This window comes from Saccopteryx bilineata, chromosome 10 (genome assembly GCF_036850765.1).
Source record: "Saccopteryx bilineata isolate mSacBil1 chromosome 10, mSacBil1_pri_phased_curated, whole genome shotgun sequence".
Lineage (NCBI taxonomy): Eukaryota > Metazoa > Chordata > Mammalia > Chiroptera > Emballonuridae > Saccopteryx > Saccopteryx bilineata.
Genome location: NC_089499.1, coordinates 18502501 through 18516475, shown reverse-complemented (window position 1 = coordinate 18516475; position 13975 = coordinate 18502501). Strand labels below are relative to the sequence as shown.

Sequence of the window (13975 nt, the reverse complement as noted above, 5' to 3'; positions counted from 1 at the left end):
CCAGCAGTGTCAGCATCACCTGGGAACCTGTTAGAAGTCAAATTCTCAGATCCCGTCCTAGACCTACTGAATCACAAGCTCTGCGCTTCACTGAGCCCTCCAGGTGGTCTGGTGCTCACTCCAGTTGGATCGTCACTGCTCTGTGGCCATCAAGAATGAACGAATAGCATTCAGAGTCATGGACGAGTTTCACGCTGTTGAGTGAAAGAACCCAAATATGATAGGACATGTTACAGGATTGTATTTGTGTGAGGTTCACAAACAAGCAACGCTAATCTAGGCTGATAGAAATCAGGGCACAGTTATTATCCCTGGAGGAGGGAAGGAGCAACCAGAAGTGAGGGTAGAGTTTCTAAGCGCTGTTCATCTTGTTTCTTGACATGGGTGCTAGTTACGCAGGTTTGTGCAGCTGGGGAAAAATCGTCGTTTGCTGATTTGTAGGCTTTTCTTTGCTCTACTTCAGCAACAATGAAAGGCAAAACATGAGCTCTCTTTTTTTTTTCTGAAGCTGGAAACGGGGAGAGACAGTCAGACAGACTCCCGCATGCGCCCGACCGGGATCCACCCGGCACGCCCACCAGGGGCGACGCTCTGCTCCTCCGGGGCATCGCTCTGTTGCGACCAGAGCCACTCTAGAGCCTGGGGCAGAGGCCAAGGAGCCATCCCCAGTGCCCGGGCCATCTTTGCTCCAATGGAGCCTTGGCTGCGGGAGGGGAAGAGAGAGACAGAGAGGAAGGAGAGGGGGAAGGGTGGAGAAGCAGATGGGCGCTTCTCCTGTGTGCCCTGGCCGGGAATCGAACCCGGGACTTCTGTACGCCAGACCGGCACTCTACCACTGAGCCAACCAGCCAGGGCTTCTTTTTTTCTTAATTGTGGTTTTAATCATTTAAAACATGGGAATGTAGCCCTGGCTGGATAGCTTGGTTGGTTAGAGCATCGTTCTGTAGCACAGAGGTTGCCGATTTGATCCCCAGTCTGGGCACATATAGGAACAGATCAATGTTCCTGTCTCTTTCTCACTCTCTCACTTCCTTTCTCTAAAATCAATAAAATAAACATTAAAAAAATAATAAGTAAACAAACAGAACATGGTAATGTACTGAGGGTGGAAGGGGAGGGCATGGTTACGCTTGATGAGAGGATCAGTTAGTACAAGCTTAGACAGGAACGGAGAGATGAGAAGCATCAATCATTAGTTTTTCGTTGCGCATTGCAACACCTTAGTTGTCCATTGATTGCCTTCTCATACGTGCCTTGATCGCCGGCCTTCAGCAGACCGAGTAACCCCTTGCTCGAGCCAGCGATCTTGGGTCCAAGCTGGTCAATTTTTGCTCAAACCAGATGAGTCCATGCTCAAGCTGGCGACCTCGGGGGTCTCAAACCTGGGTCTTCCGCATCCCAGTCTGACGCTCTATCCACTGCGCCACCACCTGGTCAGGCAGTACAAGCTTTTTGATGAGTAATTTGTCAGTGCCTCCAAAGCTTAACGTATCCTAGAAATTCCACTTCCAGGAGTCTGTCCTGGGTTTCAGCTACACAGAGGTAGATATTATAAGAATGTTCCCTGGGCATTTTTGTACAAACATAAAAGAGACAATTTAAATTTTTCTGAGTAGAGAACTGGTAACGTAAATGATGGGAAACTGTTAAAATATGGACAGCTGTTGAAATTGGCATAGATCTGCATGTGGTAGCATGGGAGGGGTCCTCCATGGCTGAAAGAAGCACGTTAGGGGCACCAGGTACAGAGCGATTCATATTTTTAAGGGAGAAAGAAAAGGATGTGCAGGTGGTAGTTATAGATGCGAAGGAGAGAAGCTAAGGGCAGATATAAAATTTACATATTGGTTTCTCTTGCGAATTTACACCTGGTGGATAGGGGCTGTCACTTCCCTGCTTACTTTGTATATACATTATATTTTTCTCTGTTTATTTTTACCTGCATTTGTCACCTATGAAATTTCTTTAAGTCTTAGCTTTACCGTTCGAAAAAAGTCTTAGCCTAAGAAAATGCTTATCCGTGGAAAAACAAACAGCATTTTTGTAGTAGAAGCAAATAAAGATCTAGAGTTAGTCTTAAACACACATACCACGCACACAAAGCAGGAGGAGAATAACATTTTTGCAGAGAGATATTCATCAGTATTGGTTACAGTGAGAGACAAAAGGTTTGCTTCTAGAAGTATTTGGGTTACCTAGGAAATTCACTTGGGTAAAGCAATTCCCTTCTTGACAGGAGCATTCTTTCTACTACTGTGTTTGCTGGCGATGTCATGGGTCACAGATTCCTGCTCTTTGAGAGATGGCTCAGTTAACGGTATTGTCCCTGTGTATAATAGATGACCACGCTAGCACAGCAGACAGAGCATCTCTAGGCAGTGGACTCAGCTTGCTTTAATAATGAAAAATGTCTTCACACTTGGAGCCAAGAGCTTGGAGCTAAGCCCGTTTAGCTAGACACAAGCTTGTGCAGGAAACTCTTAAACCCTTGCACTGCCCTGGGGAACACCCTACTCCATTGGCAGTGTGTCTCCATGAATGGTTATCTTCCCTGCGTGGATCATCAACCAAGGGTCACAATGACCCTTTCAGGTTTTTTTTGTTTGTTTGTGGGTTTTTTTTGTATTTTTCTGAAGCTAGAAACCGGAAGAGACAGTCAGACAGACTCCCGCATGCGCACGACCGGGATCCACCCGGCACGCCCACCAGGGGGTGACACTCTGCCCACCAGGGGGCGATGCTCTGCCCCTCCGGGGCATCGCTCTGCCGCTACCAGAGCCACTCTAGCACCTGGGGCAGAGGCCAAGGAGCCATCCCCAGCACCCGGGCCATCTTTGCTCCAATGGAGCCTGGGCTGCTGGAGGGGAAGAGAGAGACAGAGAGGAAGGAGAGGGGGAGGGGTGGAGAAGCAAATGGGTGCTTCTCCTGTGTGCCCTGGCCAGGAATCAAACCTGCGCCAGGCCAACGCTCTACCACTGAGCCAACCGGCCAGGGCCAACTCTTTCAGTTTGAATTGAGAAGCTGGCAGTCTAGTCAGACCTTGCCATGTTGGGTTACATCTATTGCCAGTCTTTGTGAGCCAATGCAATGTTAAATATACGTGAATAGATTACCTGTCAGGCACGGTGAATTCAGCCCAGGGCCCCATTAGTGTGAGGCATGGCGCTTTCTGGAATTGTTTTGTTTTGTGCATCTTCAGTCTCCATAAATTTCTCTTTGCTACCAATGTTAGCACAAAAACACACCTTCGTTAAGCATTTCTTTGGAATTTATATACAAAATCAAGCAAGTAAAAGAATATTAAATTTCAACTCTAAACAGCAGGGAAAATAGCAACATTTAGAGTGTCCTTGCCGCTTTCCAGCACAGACATACAAACTGTGACAGGGAGGTGGGTTCCCCCCCCCCCAGTGAGCCGTTCCCAGTGTCCCCGGGAAACCTGACAGGGGACTTAATGATCTTCACAGTTAGTCTCTTCCTTCTAAACAGGGGCCTGAATGACTTCTGCAGCTGCCACCAGGGCTGGTCCGTCCCGGAGGGCCCCCGCCACCCCAGATGGGGCGGGTTGAACACTGAGCTCACGTTGTTCATGTCAACCCCTTAAGCTGCTCCTGTTTTATTCATGCCATTGTTAATCTACATTCTAAATCTTTCAGGAGACCATTTCACTTGATCCTAATCTAACCTAGTAAATCTATTCAAGTCCTAAAAATAAAGAAAAAACCCTCTATTAAAGTCCTATCTGCTTCCAAAATTTGTGTTGAATTCACGCACTCCTTGGTCCTCCCTGCCATCGCATTGGTCCTGGATACAGTCCTCCCTTGATGCCTGCTGGGAATTGGTTCTAGGACCCCTGAAGGTATCAAAACCCAAGGATGCTCAAGTTCTTTTTTTTTTTTTTTTTTTTCAGAGGCAGAGATAGACAGGGACAGACAGACAGGAACGGAGAGAGATGAGAAGCATCAATCATCAGTTTCTCGTTGTGCGTTGCGACTTCTTAGTTGTTCATTGATTGCTTTCTCACATGTGCCTTGACCGCGGGCCTTCAGCAGACCGAGTAACCCCCTGCTGGAGCCAGCGACCTTGGGTCTAAGCTGGTGAGCTCTTTGCTCAAGCCAGATGAGCCCACGCTCAAGCTGGCGACCTCGGGGTCTCGAACCTGGGTCCTTCTGCATCCCAGTCCGACACTCTATCCACTGCGCCACCACCTGGTCAGGCATCAAGTTCTTTATATAAAGTTGTGTAGTATTCTCACAGAACCTACGCACATCCTCCCATATACGTTAAGTCATCTCCAGGTTACTTACGATATTTAGTGCAATGTAGATGATATGTACATAGTTATTATACTGTATTGTTTAGGAAATAATGATGAGGGAAGAAGTCTGTGTGTGTTCAGTCCAGATGCAACTATCCTAGGTCCAACTCTATAGTATACAGCAGCAAGAACGTCAGCTTTTTTGGGGGGGTAAGCTCCCCCCCCAAAAAAAATGTTTTCAGTCCCTGTTTGGTTGAATCCACAGATGTGGAATCATGACTACAGATGGATACTGTAATTCATATTCTCCCAGTTGGCTTATGGTGACAGCCTCTGAACTTGTCTCCTCACACCGACCCGTTCACTTCCACGCGTCCATTTCTCGCCGTGCAACCAGAGTGGTCTTAGGAAAACGTAACTTGATCTTATCCTCTCTTGCTCAAAAGCTTCCCACTGCCCTTAGGATAAAATATAAAATCCTTTGGCACCCTGGGGCCCATGTTATCTGACCCTCCCAACCATTCTAATATTTTGCACCGAAGTCCTTACTTCACTTTCTTACAGATTCTAGAAGGCAGAAAGCCCTTCCCGCCTCCAGACCTCTGTCTGTGCTGTGCCTTCTGCCTCCAATCTTGTCTCCCCTCCGGCTTCAGGCTACTCCCCGGCATGGCCTTCCCTCACACTGCCCAGCAGAGTTATGCCTCCCTGGTATAGTCCCTTATCACACCCATTTTCCTTTATAGCATGTTTTTCATAGTTGTATTTACTAGGTATTTCCCCCCAACAGACTTTTTTTTTTTTTTTTTTTCTGAAGTTGGGAACGGGGAGGCAGTCAGACAGACTTCCCGCATGCGCCCAACTGGGATCCACCCGGCATGCCCACCAGGGGGCGATGCTCTGCCCATCTGGGGCGTTGCTCTGTTGCGACCAGAGCCATCCTCGCGCCTGAGGAAGAGGCCACAGAGCCATCCTCAGCGCCCGGGCCATCTCTGCTCCAATGGAGCCCTGGCTGCGGGAGGGGAAGAGAGAGACAGAGAGGAAGGAGAGGGGGAGGGGTGGAGAAGCAGATGGGCGCCTCTCCTTTGTGCCCTGCCCAGGAATCGAACCTGGGACTCCTGCACGCCAGGCTGACGCTCTACCACTGAGCCAACTGGCCAGGGCCCTCCCCCCACCAGACTTTAACTTGTGCGCAAGCAGAGTCTGTTCAATGTGTGCCCCGCACTCTGTCCTCGGGACCTGGGAGCAGGAAACCTGGCATATTTCGGGTGCTTTCAGCGGCTAAACGAATGTGTGAAAGCTACTTTCCTAGCTTTGTGATTAAACTTACTCTAGTATTATGTCCATATACCATGAGGAAAGCTAAAACAGAAATGACAGGGAGTGTCCTGCGTCACACAGCAAGCCAGAACTCGCAGCCAGTGCCTGTTAGCCGTCCTGGACCCCTAACGCTCTCTATCTCCTAAGGATATGACTTAGATGCTGACTTTTTATTTAATTTTTCTTTTTTTTCTTTTTTTTTTTTTGTATTTTTCTGAAGCTGGAAACGGGGAGAGACAGTCAGACAGACTCCCGCATGCGCCCGACCGGGATCCACCCGGCACGCCCACCAGGGGGCGATGCTCTGCCCCTCCAGGGCGTCACTCTGCCATGACCAGAGCCACTCTAGCGCCTGGGGCAGAGGCCAAGGAGCCATCCCCAGCGCCCGGGCCATCTTTGCTCCAATGGAGCCTTGGCTGCGGGAGGGGAAGAGAGAGACAGAGAGGAAGGGGGGGGTAGAGAAGCAAATGGGCGCTTCTCCTATGTGCCCTGGCCGGGAATCGAACCCGGGTCCCCCGCACGCCAGGCCGACGCTCTACTGCTGAGCCGACCGGCCAGGGCCTTATTTAATTTTTATTTTCTTAATTATTTTTCTTTTATTTTATTAAAAACTCACTTTTTCACAGCATAGGAATAAAGTCTTCCTGGTCCTTGAGAGGCACTAGATGGTGAGACAGATGCCTTGCTCTGGCCTCCCTTTGTTCAGGACTGAACGTGCCTTGGGTTTATTTAGATCAGTCTCTTTTACCTGATGAAGTCACCCTGTAGTCCACGGCGACCTTGGTCTGGCTTTGGGTTTGGCCTTGCCTCCTCGGCAGCGGTGGAGGGTTGATGACTGTTGCCGGGTAGATATGTGGCTGGGTAAATGCTGAGCTCTGTTTCTGGACTGGGCCCTCGCTTACTCTCCCCTCTGAAAGCTCTGAGGTGTCCTCGGACCACCGCCGACCTGCCACCTGCCGGGAGGGCACCTGCAGCGGGGGCGGGAGGGACCCTCAGAGGTTCATTCCTGAGAGCGGGTCAGTCCAGGGACCGCCTCTGCAGTCTCATCGCCTCCACAGGCACCGGGCTGGGAGCAAATCCTAGCCCCAGAGGTGTGCTGTTTAGCCTCTCATGACATTCTAAAACTCTTGTCAGTGACAGCATTTAAAAATCAAGATATCGTGTAGAAACTTCAGTGCCTGTGTTCCCCTGGGGGTGGGGGGAGGCAAAACCAGCCCCCAACCATAGGCTGGAGCTGAGTAGAGACTGCCCCTTAAAACAAGACATAGTTTTTCTCGTTTGCCATGGTTTCTGCCCAGCCCACTCTGTTTATTTATTTCACCTTCCTGGCCTTTGTAGGCATGTAAGTTTGTAACCCATAGTATATTTATAAGTCGTGTATATGAGTGAAAGTTGTAACTGACACTCTGTAATTTTTTTTTCTCTTTATTTTCTCCTTTCTCCCTTTTCCACTGCCTCGTTCACATTACAGATTCTGGGACTGCTGGTATGGACACTTATCGCTGGAACCGAGTACTTTCGGGTCCCCGCATTTGGCTGGGTCATGTTTGTAGCTGTGTTTTACTGGGTCCTCACCGTCTTCTTCCTCATCATCTACATAACAATGACCTACACCAGGATTCCCCAGGTGCCCTGGACAACCGTGGTAAGGAAGCCGAGCATTCTTCTTGCCCATTGCCCGCTGGGTAGGATGGAACTGAGCCCTCCTCTGGTCAATCTGCATTTGACTATTAAGCAGTCAAGCTGCTCTTTCGACACTTTACTTAAAAATTCCCTCTGCTGCCCTGGCCGGTTGGCTCAGTGGTAGAGCGTCAGCCTGGCATGCAGGAGTCCCAGGTTCGATTCCCGGTCAGGGCACACAGGAGAGGCACCCATCTGCTTCTCCACCCCTCCCCCTCTCCTTCCTCTCTGTCTCTCTCTTCCCCTCCCGCAGCCGAGGCTCCACTGGAGCAAAGTTTGCCCGGGCGCTGAGGATGGCTCTGTGGCCTCTGCCTCAGGCACTAGAATGGCTCTGGTTGCAACAGAGCGACGCCCCAGATGGGCAGAGCATCGCCCCCTGGTGGGCGTGCCAGGTGGATCCCGGTCGGGTGCATGCGGGACTCTGTCTGACTGCCTCCCCATTTCCAACTTCAGAAAAATACAAAAAAAAAAATTCCCTCTCCTAAAATTAATATCCAGTTTCATAGCTTGCAAACTGTACGTGCTGCAGAACACTAGAACACAGTCTGGCCAAGTTCTTTGCCACTTTACAGCAAGGATCACCTTTCCTGCAGTGTGTGATCACGTGTTCCTCATTTCCACCTGAGAGCTCAGCCGAATCACCTTAACATCCATATTTTTACCAACATCTGTCTATGATTATTTATGTATTTTCTAAAAAGATGGAAGCCTTCTCTCCAGCTTTCCCCTTTTCTTTCTGAGCCCTCAGCAGAGCCCACAGTTTTTTTGTATTTATCACAGTGGCACTCCACTTCCGGTTCCAAAATCTGTCTACCCTACTCTTGGTACCAAATTCCGTCTTAGTTGGGGTTTTCGAAAGAAGCCAAAGTGACAGGACGTGTATGTAGTATATAAAGAGATTTATTTTAAGGAGTTGGGTCATGTGACTGGAGTCTAAGAAGTCCCAAGATCAGTAAGCTGGAGACCCGCGAGAACCAATGGTCAAAGCTGGAAGTTCAAGAACCAAGAAGACCCAATGTTTCCTTTCAAGTTCAAAGTCAGGGAAAAAGATTGATGTCCCAGCTCAGAGCAGTCAGGCAGGAGCAGTTCCCTCTGGACTCACCGGAGGGTCTGCCTTTTTGTTCTATTCAGGCCTTCAGCTGATCGGATGAGATAAGCCGTCAGGGCCCCCAGTGGGGTGGTATATGGGGGAAGAATACCTCTACCACCTACTTAACTCTCTGCCGCCACCACCCCTGCCCACTTTGCTCCAGAGGAAATAGGAATTTCTCCTTTCTTTAGAAAAATGAATTGGGCCACAGTTAATAAGTGGACAGGGTCATATACTTGAGGGTTTCACAAGTCATATACTTGGGGAGTCTTCTCCCCATTTTCTCTCTGGCCCCTTATCCATGTGGCTACAATGGTCAAGACTCAGGACCTATGTCAGTATGCAAAGGCACTCTGGCCAGGTTGAGCTCTCTTGGAATGCTCTCCCATTCATCTTGATCCCTTTTACAGAGACTGGACATGCAGGGGTGCCCCACAATGCATATTCAGAGATGTTCATTACAGTAGTGTTTATAATCCTGGATACACTAGGAACATCAAAATGCTTGTCCATAGGGGAAAAGTTAGATTAGAATGTATTAGTGCCATGACAAGAAATGAAGTCAGCCTGACTAGGTGGTGGCGCAGTGGATAGAGCATCGGACTGCAATGCAGAGGACCCGGGTTCGGGACCCCGAGGTCGCCAGCTTGAGGGCGGGCTCATCTGGTTTGAGGAAAAAACCCACCAGCTTGAACCCAGGGTCGCTGGCTCCAGCAAGGGGTTACTCGGTCTGCTGAAGGCCCGCGGTCAAGGCACATGTGAGAGAGCAATCAATGAACAACTAAGGTGTTGCAACGCGCAATGAAAAACTAATGACTGATGCTTCTCATCTCTCTCCGTTCCTGTCTGTCCCTGTCTATCCCTCTCTCTGACTCACTCTCTGTCTCTGTAAAAAATAAATAAATAAATAAATAAATAAAAATTAAAAAAAAGAAAAGAAAGAAATGAAGTCAGTCTGGTAGGAAAGTGTTTTAATATTTCAAAAGTAATATATGGGCAGTTTACTAAAGAAAAAATAAGTTCACCCCCCACCTATAACAGGATGCAAAGTGAAAACTCAAGTTTTCCACCCCTCAGAGGTCACTGCATCGAACTATTTCTGCATTATAAAAATGGTGGTGGCCTGACCTGGCGGTTGCACAGTGGATAGAGCATCGGACTGGGATGCAGAAGACCCAGGTTCGAGACCCCGAGGTTGCCAGCTTGAGCTCAGGCTCATCTGGTTTGAGCAAAAGCTCACCAGCTTGGACCCAAGGTCACTGGCTTGAGCAAGGGGTTACTCGGTCTGCTGAAGGCCCATGGTCAAGGCACATATGAGAAAGCAATCAATGAATAACTAAGGTGTCGCAAGGAAAAACTGATGATTGATGCTTCTCATCTCTCTCCGTTCCTGTCTGTCTGTCCTTATCTATCCCTCACTCTGACTCTCACTCTCTGTAAAAAAACAAACAAACAAACAAAAATGGTAGTGGTGGGGGGGGCCTTTTACTTGGCAAATAGCAAATGTGCAAAACTTAAGAGGTAATATGCAAGTTTTTTAAAACAAAATTTTTTTAAATAAAAATGCATGTGTGTTCCTGGAACACACCCCCTCCCAGAAAAAGCCCCCACAACCAACAAGCATACTAAGTCATCCAGAGAAATCAGGGCCTCCTGGGGTCACATTCCTGATGGCAGTGAAGTATGTTGGGTGGCCTGACTCCTGGGACTGACCCCCGTCTGAGTCTCTTTAACCCAGGAACAATGAACGAAGTGTAGAGGAGGTAACAGGGATACACAACCTGTCTCAGAATACTAGAGCTCGACTCTGGGAAAGTCTATGTGCCTTTTTTATTCTCTGAGAAAAAAAAGATACTGCCTTCTCCCCTTTTTCTATTCATCCCCGGGTCTCTGAATTACTGAGGGATAGCTGTGAGACCTTAGGGGGCCTGCTCCTTAAGACTCCCCGCTCTTCCTCCTGTGTGAAGCACTGACTCAGCCCTGCCCCACCCTCACCCCCACCCCTGCTCAGACAGGACCAAGCTCTGCACATGCCAGAGTATGGTTTCCCGGAGTTTAAATAGAACTGAAAGCCAAATACCTACTTGGATTTACACCTCTTCCTTCTCCAGGAATTAAAGGGGAAAAGGTGAGATTAGTTCCCAAAGGGCTCTATTGATATGTATGATTTATTTTATTTTTAAGAACTTGCAGCAGCTTGAGGAGCTTGCTTCAAGGCCCCTCCCTGCCTAGAGCGAGGGGTCGAAAAGTAGCTGGGCTCTCTCCCAGGGCAGGTGCTGAAGGGTGCAGCTCCCGCTGGGGGCCAGGGGCTGAGGCGCATGTCACTGGTGGCGCCTTCTGCGGTGTTCCTTCCTCAGCCGGTAGGTAACCGTGGCTGACAGGTGTTGAAACAAGGATGGAAAGCAGATTGAGGGAGAGGAGGTGCGGAAGGGGCAGCGTGCAGCCTGGCCGTGTTGGGGGAGGAGCAGGAGGGGTGTCTGCGTGCTGGGAATGAGATGGTATAAAACCCCTTCTTCCCCAGAACACGGGTGAGCCGCCTTCGCACCGCCCTCGTCCCCTGCCCTCCCCCAAGTGTCCAGATGAGCTCCTTACCACACCCGGGCTGCAGTTCTGGCCACTTCTGAGGTTCCAAGACTCCCAGACTTTCCCACACTCTCTAAACAACCCCCACCCCCGTTCTGTCTCCCCAGGGTCTGTGCTTTAATGGCAGTGCCTTTGTCTTATACCTCTCGGCCGCTATTGTGGATGCGTCCTCCGTCTCCCCAGAGAGGGACAGCCACAACTTCAACAGCTGGGCGGCCTCTTCGGTGAGTGAGCCCTCATCCCCCCTGAGCGCCTCCTTCCTCCCTGAGGCCCTCTGGGGACCAGGAGGGGAACAAAGTGGTCTGCCGGAAAAAGCACCACCTGCAGGATGACACATCGGCAATGAGCTTATGGGTTTGAACGCGTGGTAAATGGGGGTGGAGGGCCGGGGGCGGGGTTCCCGATGGCCTGAAGTGCTGAGCGGCTAAGAGACTGTGCTTGAGTGAAAGCCCAATGGCGGGAACAAAACGAATATTGGAGGGGGAATGCTATTTCTGAAAATTCTCAGAATAATTCTACTGACTGCATTTCGGAGGGGAAAGACTTGCAGAAAATGAGCATGCTGTGATTCTATTATTATTCTATTTATTCGTGTGTTTTTAAGTAGAAATGCTCATTTGTGCATTGAGAATGGCTTAGAAAAATATGCACCAATAGAGAGGTTCCTTCCAGGGGCTGTGATTGGATGATGAGTATGCAGGGAGGGGCTTCAACTTTTAATTAATGTGCTGTTTGCATTTTTATTTAAACCATAAGTGTGTGTTCCTTTTCTGATTTAAAAAAAAAAAAAAAAACACCTAATTTTAAGTTTGTCCAATATTGGCCTTAAAATATTCCATCCGCTAAAGCAGTATTGGGTGGGGTGAGCAGTTAGAAATGTTAAACTGCTTGATGATACATGGGTATTCATTATATTCTTTTTCTTTAAGGTTTTTAAATTTTTATTTATTTAAGGATTTTTAAGAGATTTTACTTACTGATTTTATATAGAGGGGAGAGAGAGGGACAGGGAGTGAGAAACATCAACTCATAATTGCTTTACTTTAGTTGTTCATTGCTTGATAGATTGTCATATGTGACTTGACTGGGCAAGCCCAGGGTTTTGAACCAGCGACCTCAGCACTCCAGGTCCATGCTCTTTCCACTGCGCCACCACAGGCCAGGCTCATTATATTCTTTACCTGTAGTTTAAAATGACTATTTAAAGGTAGAGAGCATGAAAGTACCCGAGATTAATAATCATAAGCTTTGGGCCCTGGCCAGGTAACTCAGTTTATTGGAGCATTGGTCCCAATGTGCCAAGGTTATGGGTTTGATCCCTGGCCAGGGCACATGTGGGAGTCAACCAATGAATGCATGAATTGGCGGGACAACAAATTGCTGTCCCTCTCAATTCTTTCTTGTCTAAAATCAATTTTAAAAAAAGAGAGGAGAGAGATTTTTAAATAAATAAATAAGATAAATAAAAATCACAAGTTTTGGCAGCACTGGGCACAAGTGAAACACAGCTGGAACTGGGGAGAGGTTGCCCCAGCTGGGTGGAGGCCTGTATTTTCCAACTCACCATTGAAACCACACCATCCATACAGGTTCATCACTTCTTCCTGCCTGCTGGGCTTATTTATGTCACCTGACCCTGTAGCAATCTGAGGTTAAGCCCTGGTCTAAAATTACCTATACACTAGTCCCCCACTCTCCATGGTTTGGCTTTCCGGTTTGTTACCTGCGGTCAGCTGCGGTCCAAAACCATTAAATGGACAATGCAGAAATAAACAATTCACAAGTTTTCAATTGCACGCCATTCTAACTATTGTGATGAAATCTCGCACCATCCCACTCTGTCCTGCCTGAGACAAGAATCGTCCCTTTGTCCCTCGTATCCACGCAGTACAGACAGACTCCCTGCCCCTTGGTCACTTAGTAGCCCTTCTTGGTTATGAGAGAGAAGAGACCACGTTCACATAACTATATTATAGTATATTGTTGTAATTGTCCTACCTTATTATTATTATTACTTTATTACTGTGCCTAATTTATAAGTTCAACTTCATCATAGGTTGTATGTGTATGGGGGAAAAACAGCATAGTTAGGGGTTTGGTGCTCTCCGCGCTTCCAGGCACTCACTGGGGGTCTTGGAGTGTATCCCCTGCAGGTAAGGGGGGACTGCTGTACTAATACAGAAATACATGCGCTTTCTCAGATGCACACCACCATATTCACCCCGAAGGGAATACCCCGGGGTTATTATTTGAGCAGAACTATAGGATTTCTAGATCTGTTCCCACAGAGAAAAATAAGATAGCCAGAAATCATTTCAGAAGGACAGTAATTGAACCGGTAAAGTGGTTTTAGATGAGAAAGCCCGAGCTGAGGGATGCCGAGAGCGCACGAGTCAGTGGAGGTGAAATGATAACTTGCGTTGACTAGAACGTGCCCTAAGCTCTTCTCTTTCTTTCATGCTCTGTTCCCTCCAGTTCTTCGCCTTCCTGGTCACCATCTGCTATGCTGGAAACACGTATTTCAGTTTTATAGCCTGGAGATCCAGGACCATCCAGTGATTTGCCATTCTGAAAATTAAGAGGGGGGAAAAATGGAAGAATCCCACTGTAAAAACAGCTGTAGGTATAATGTATATTTCCCGAGAATTGTATTTAACTAATGCTTTTATATTCTTAGTTAAATTTTGCTCACCGTGGTTTGTGACGATTAAACCGGACACTTACTTGCAATGTGCTGTAACTTATATCGGCCTCTTAAAGATCTTGTTGATGTCTTCATTGACCTTCTTATTATTTTCTTAGATAATGTGAAAAACGGATAAAATGCTAATATTAAGAATGTGTCAAGTTTGTAAACCTAACTTTTAAAATGCCAGATTTTTTTTTTTTTTGATTAAACGTTTCACAATATCGGATAACGTTGTGTTGATCTGAGGAAGGGGACCGATTGCTGAAGCCCAAGGTGAGGTGCTATACTTCATCCTCTCTGGCCTGTCCGGGTACGATATTGCTAGGAGACACTTGTCTGTGGCCACTAGGCCAGGGTG

At 48.0% G+C, this 13975-nt stretch overlaps 1 protein-coding gene and 1 long non-coding RNA gene across 2 annotated transcripts in view; both read left to right on the top strand.

The window, feature by feature from the left end:
• Positions 1 to 13837, top strand: part of CMTM8 (CKLF like MARVEL transmembrane domain containing 8) — a 93149-nt gene extending 79312 nt beyond the window's left edge. The window contains exons 2-4 of the mRNA XM_066245101.1: positions 7047 to 7220; positions 11036 to 11152; positions 13404 to 13837. Coding sequence (XP_066101198.1) covers positions 7047 to 7220; positions 11036 to 11152; positions 13404 to 13487 — 375 coding nt within the window. The 3' untranslated portion in view covers positions 13488 to 13837. The remainder of the gene's footprint in view (positions 1 to 7046; positions 7221 to 11035; positions 11153 to 13403) is intronic.
• The window catches only part of LOC136314345 (uncharacterized), a 251799-nt gene that overhangs the window by 124572 nt on the left and 113252 nt on the right, over positions 1 to 13975 (top strand). The window lies entirely within an intron of this gene.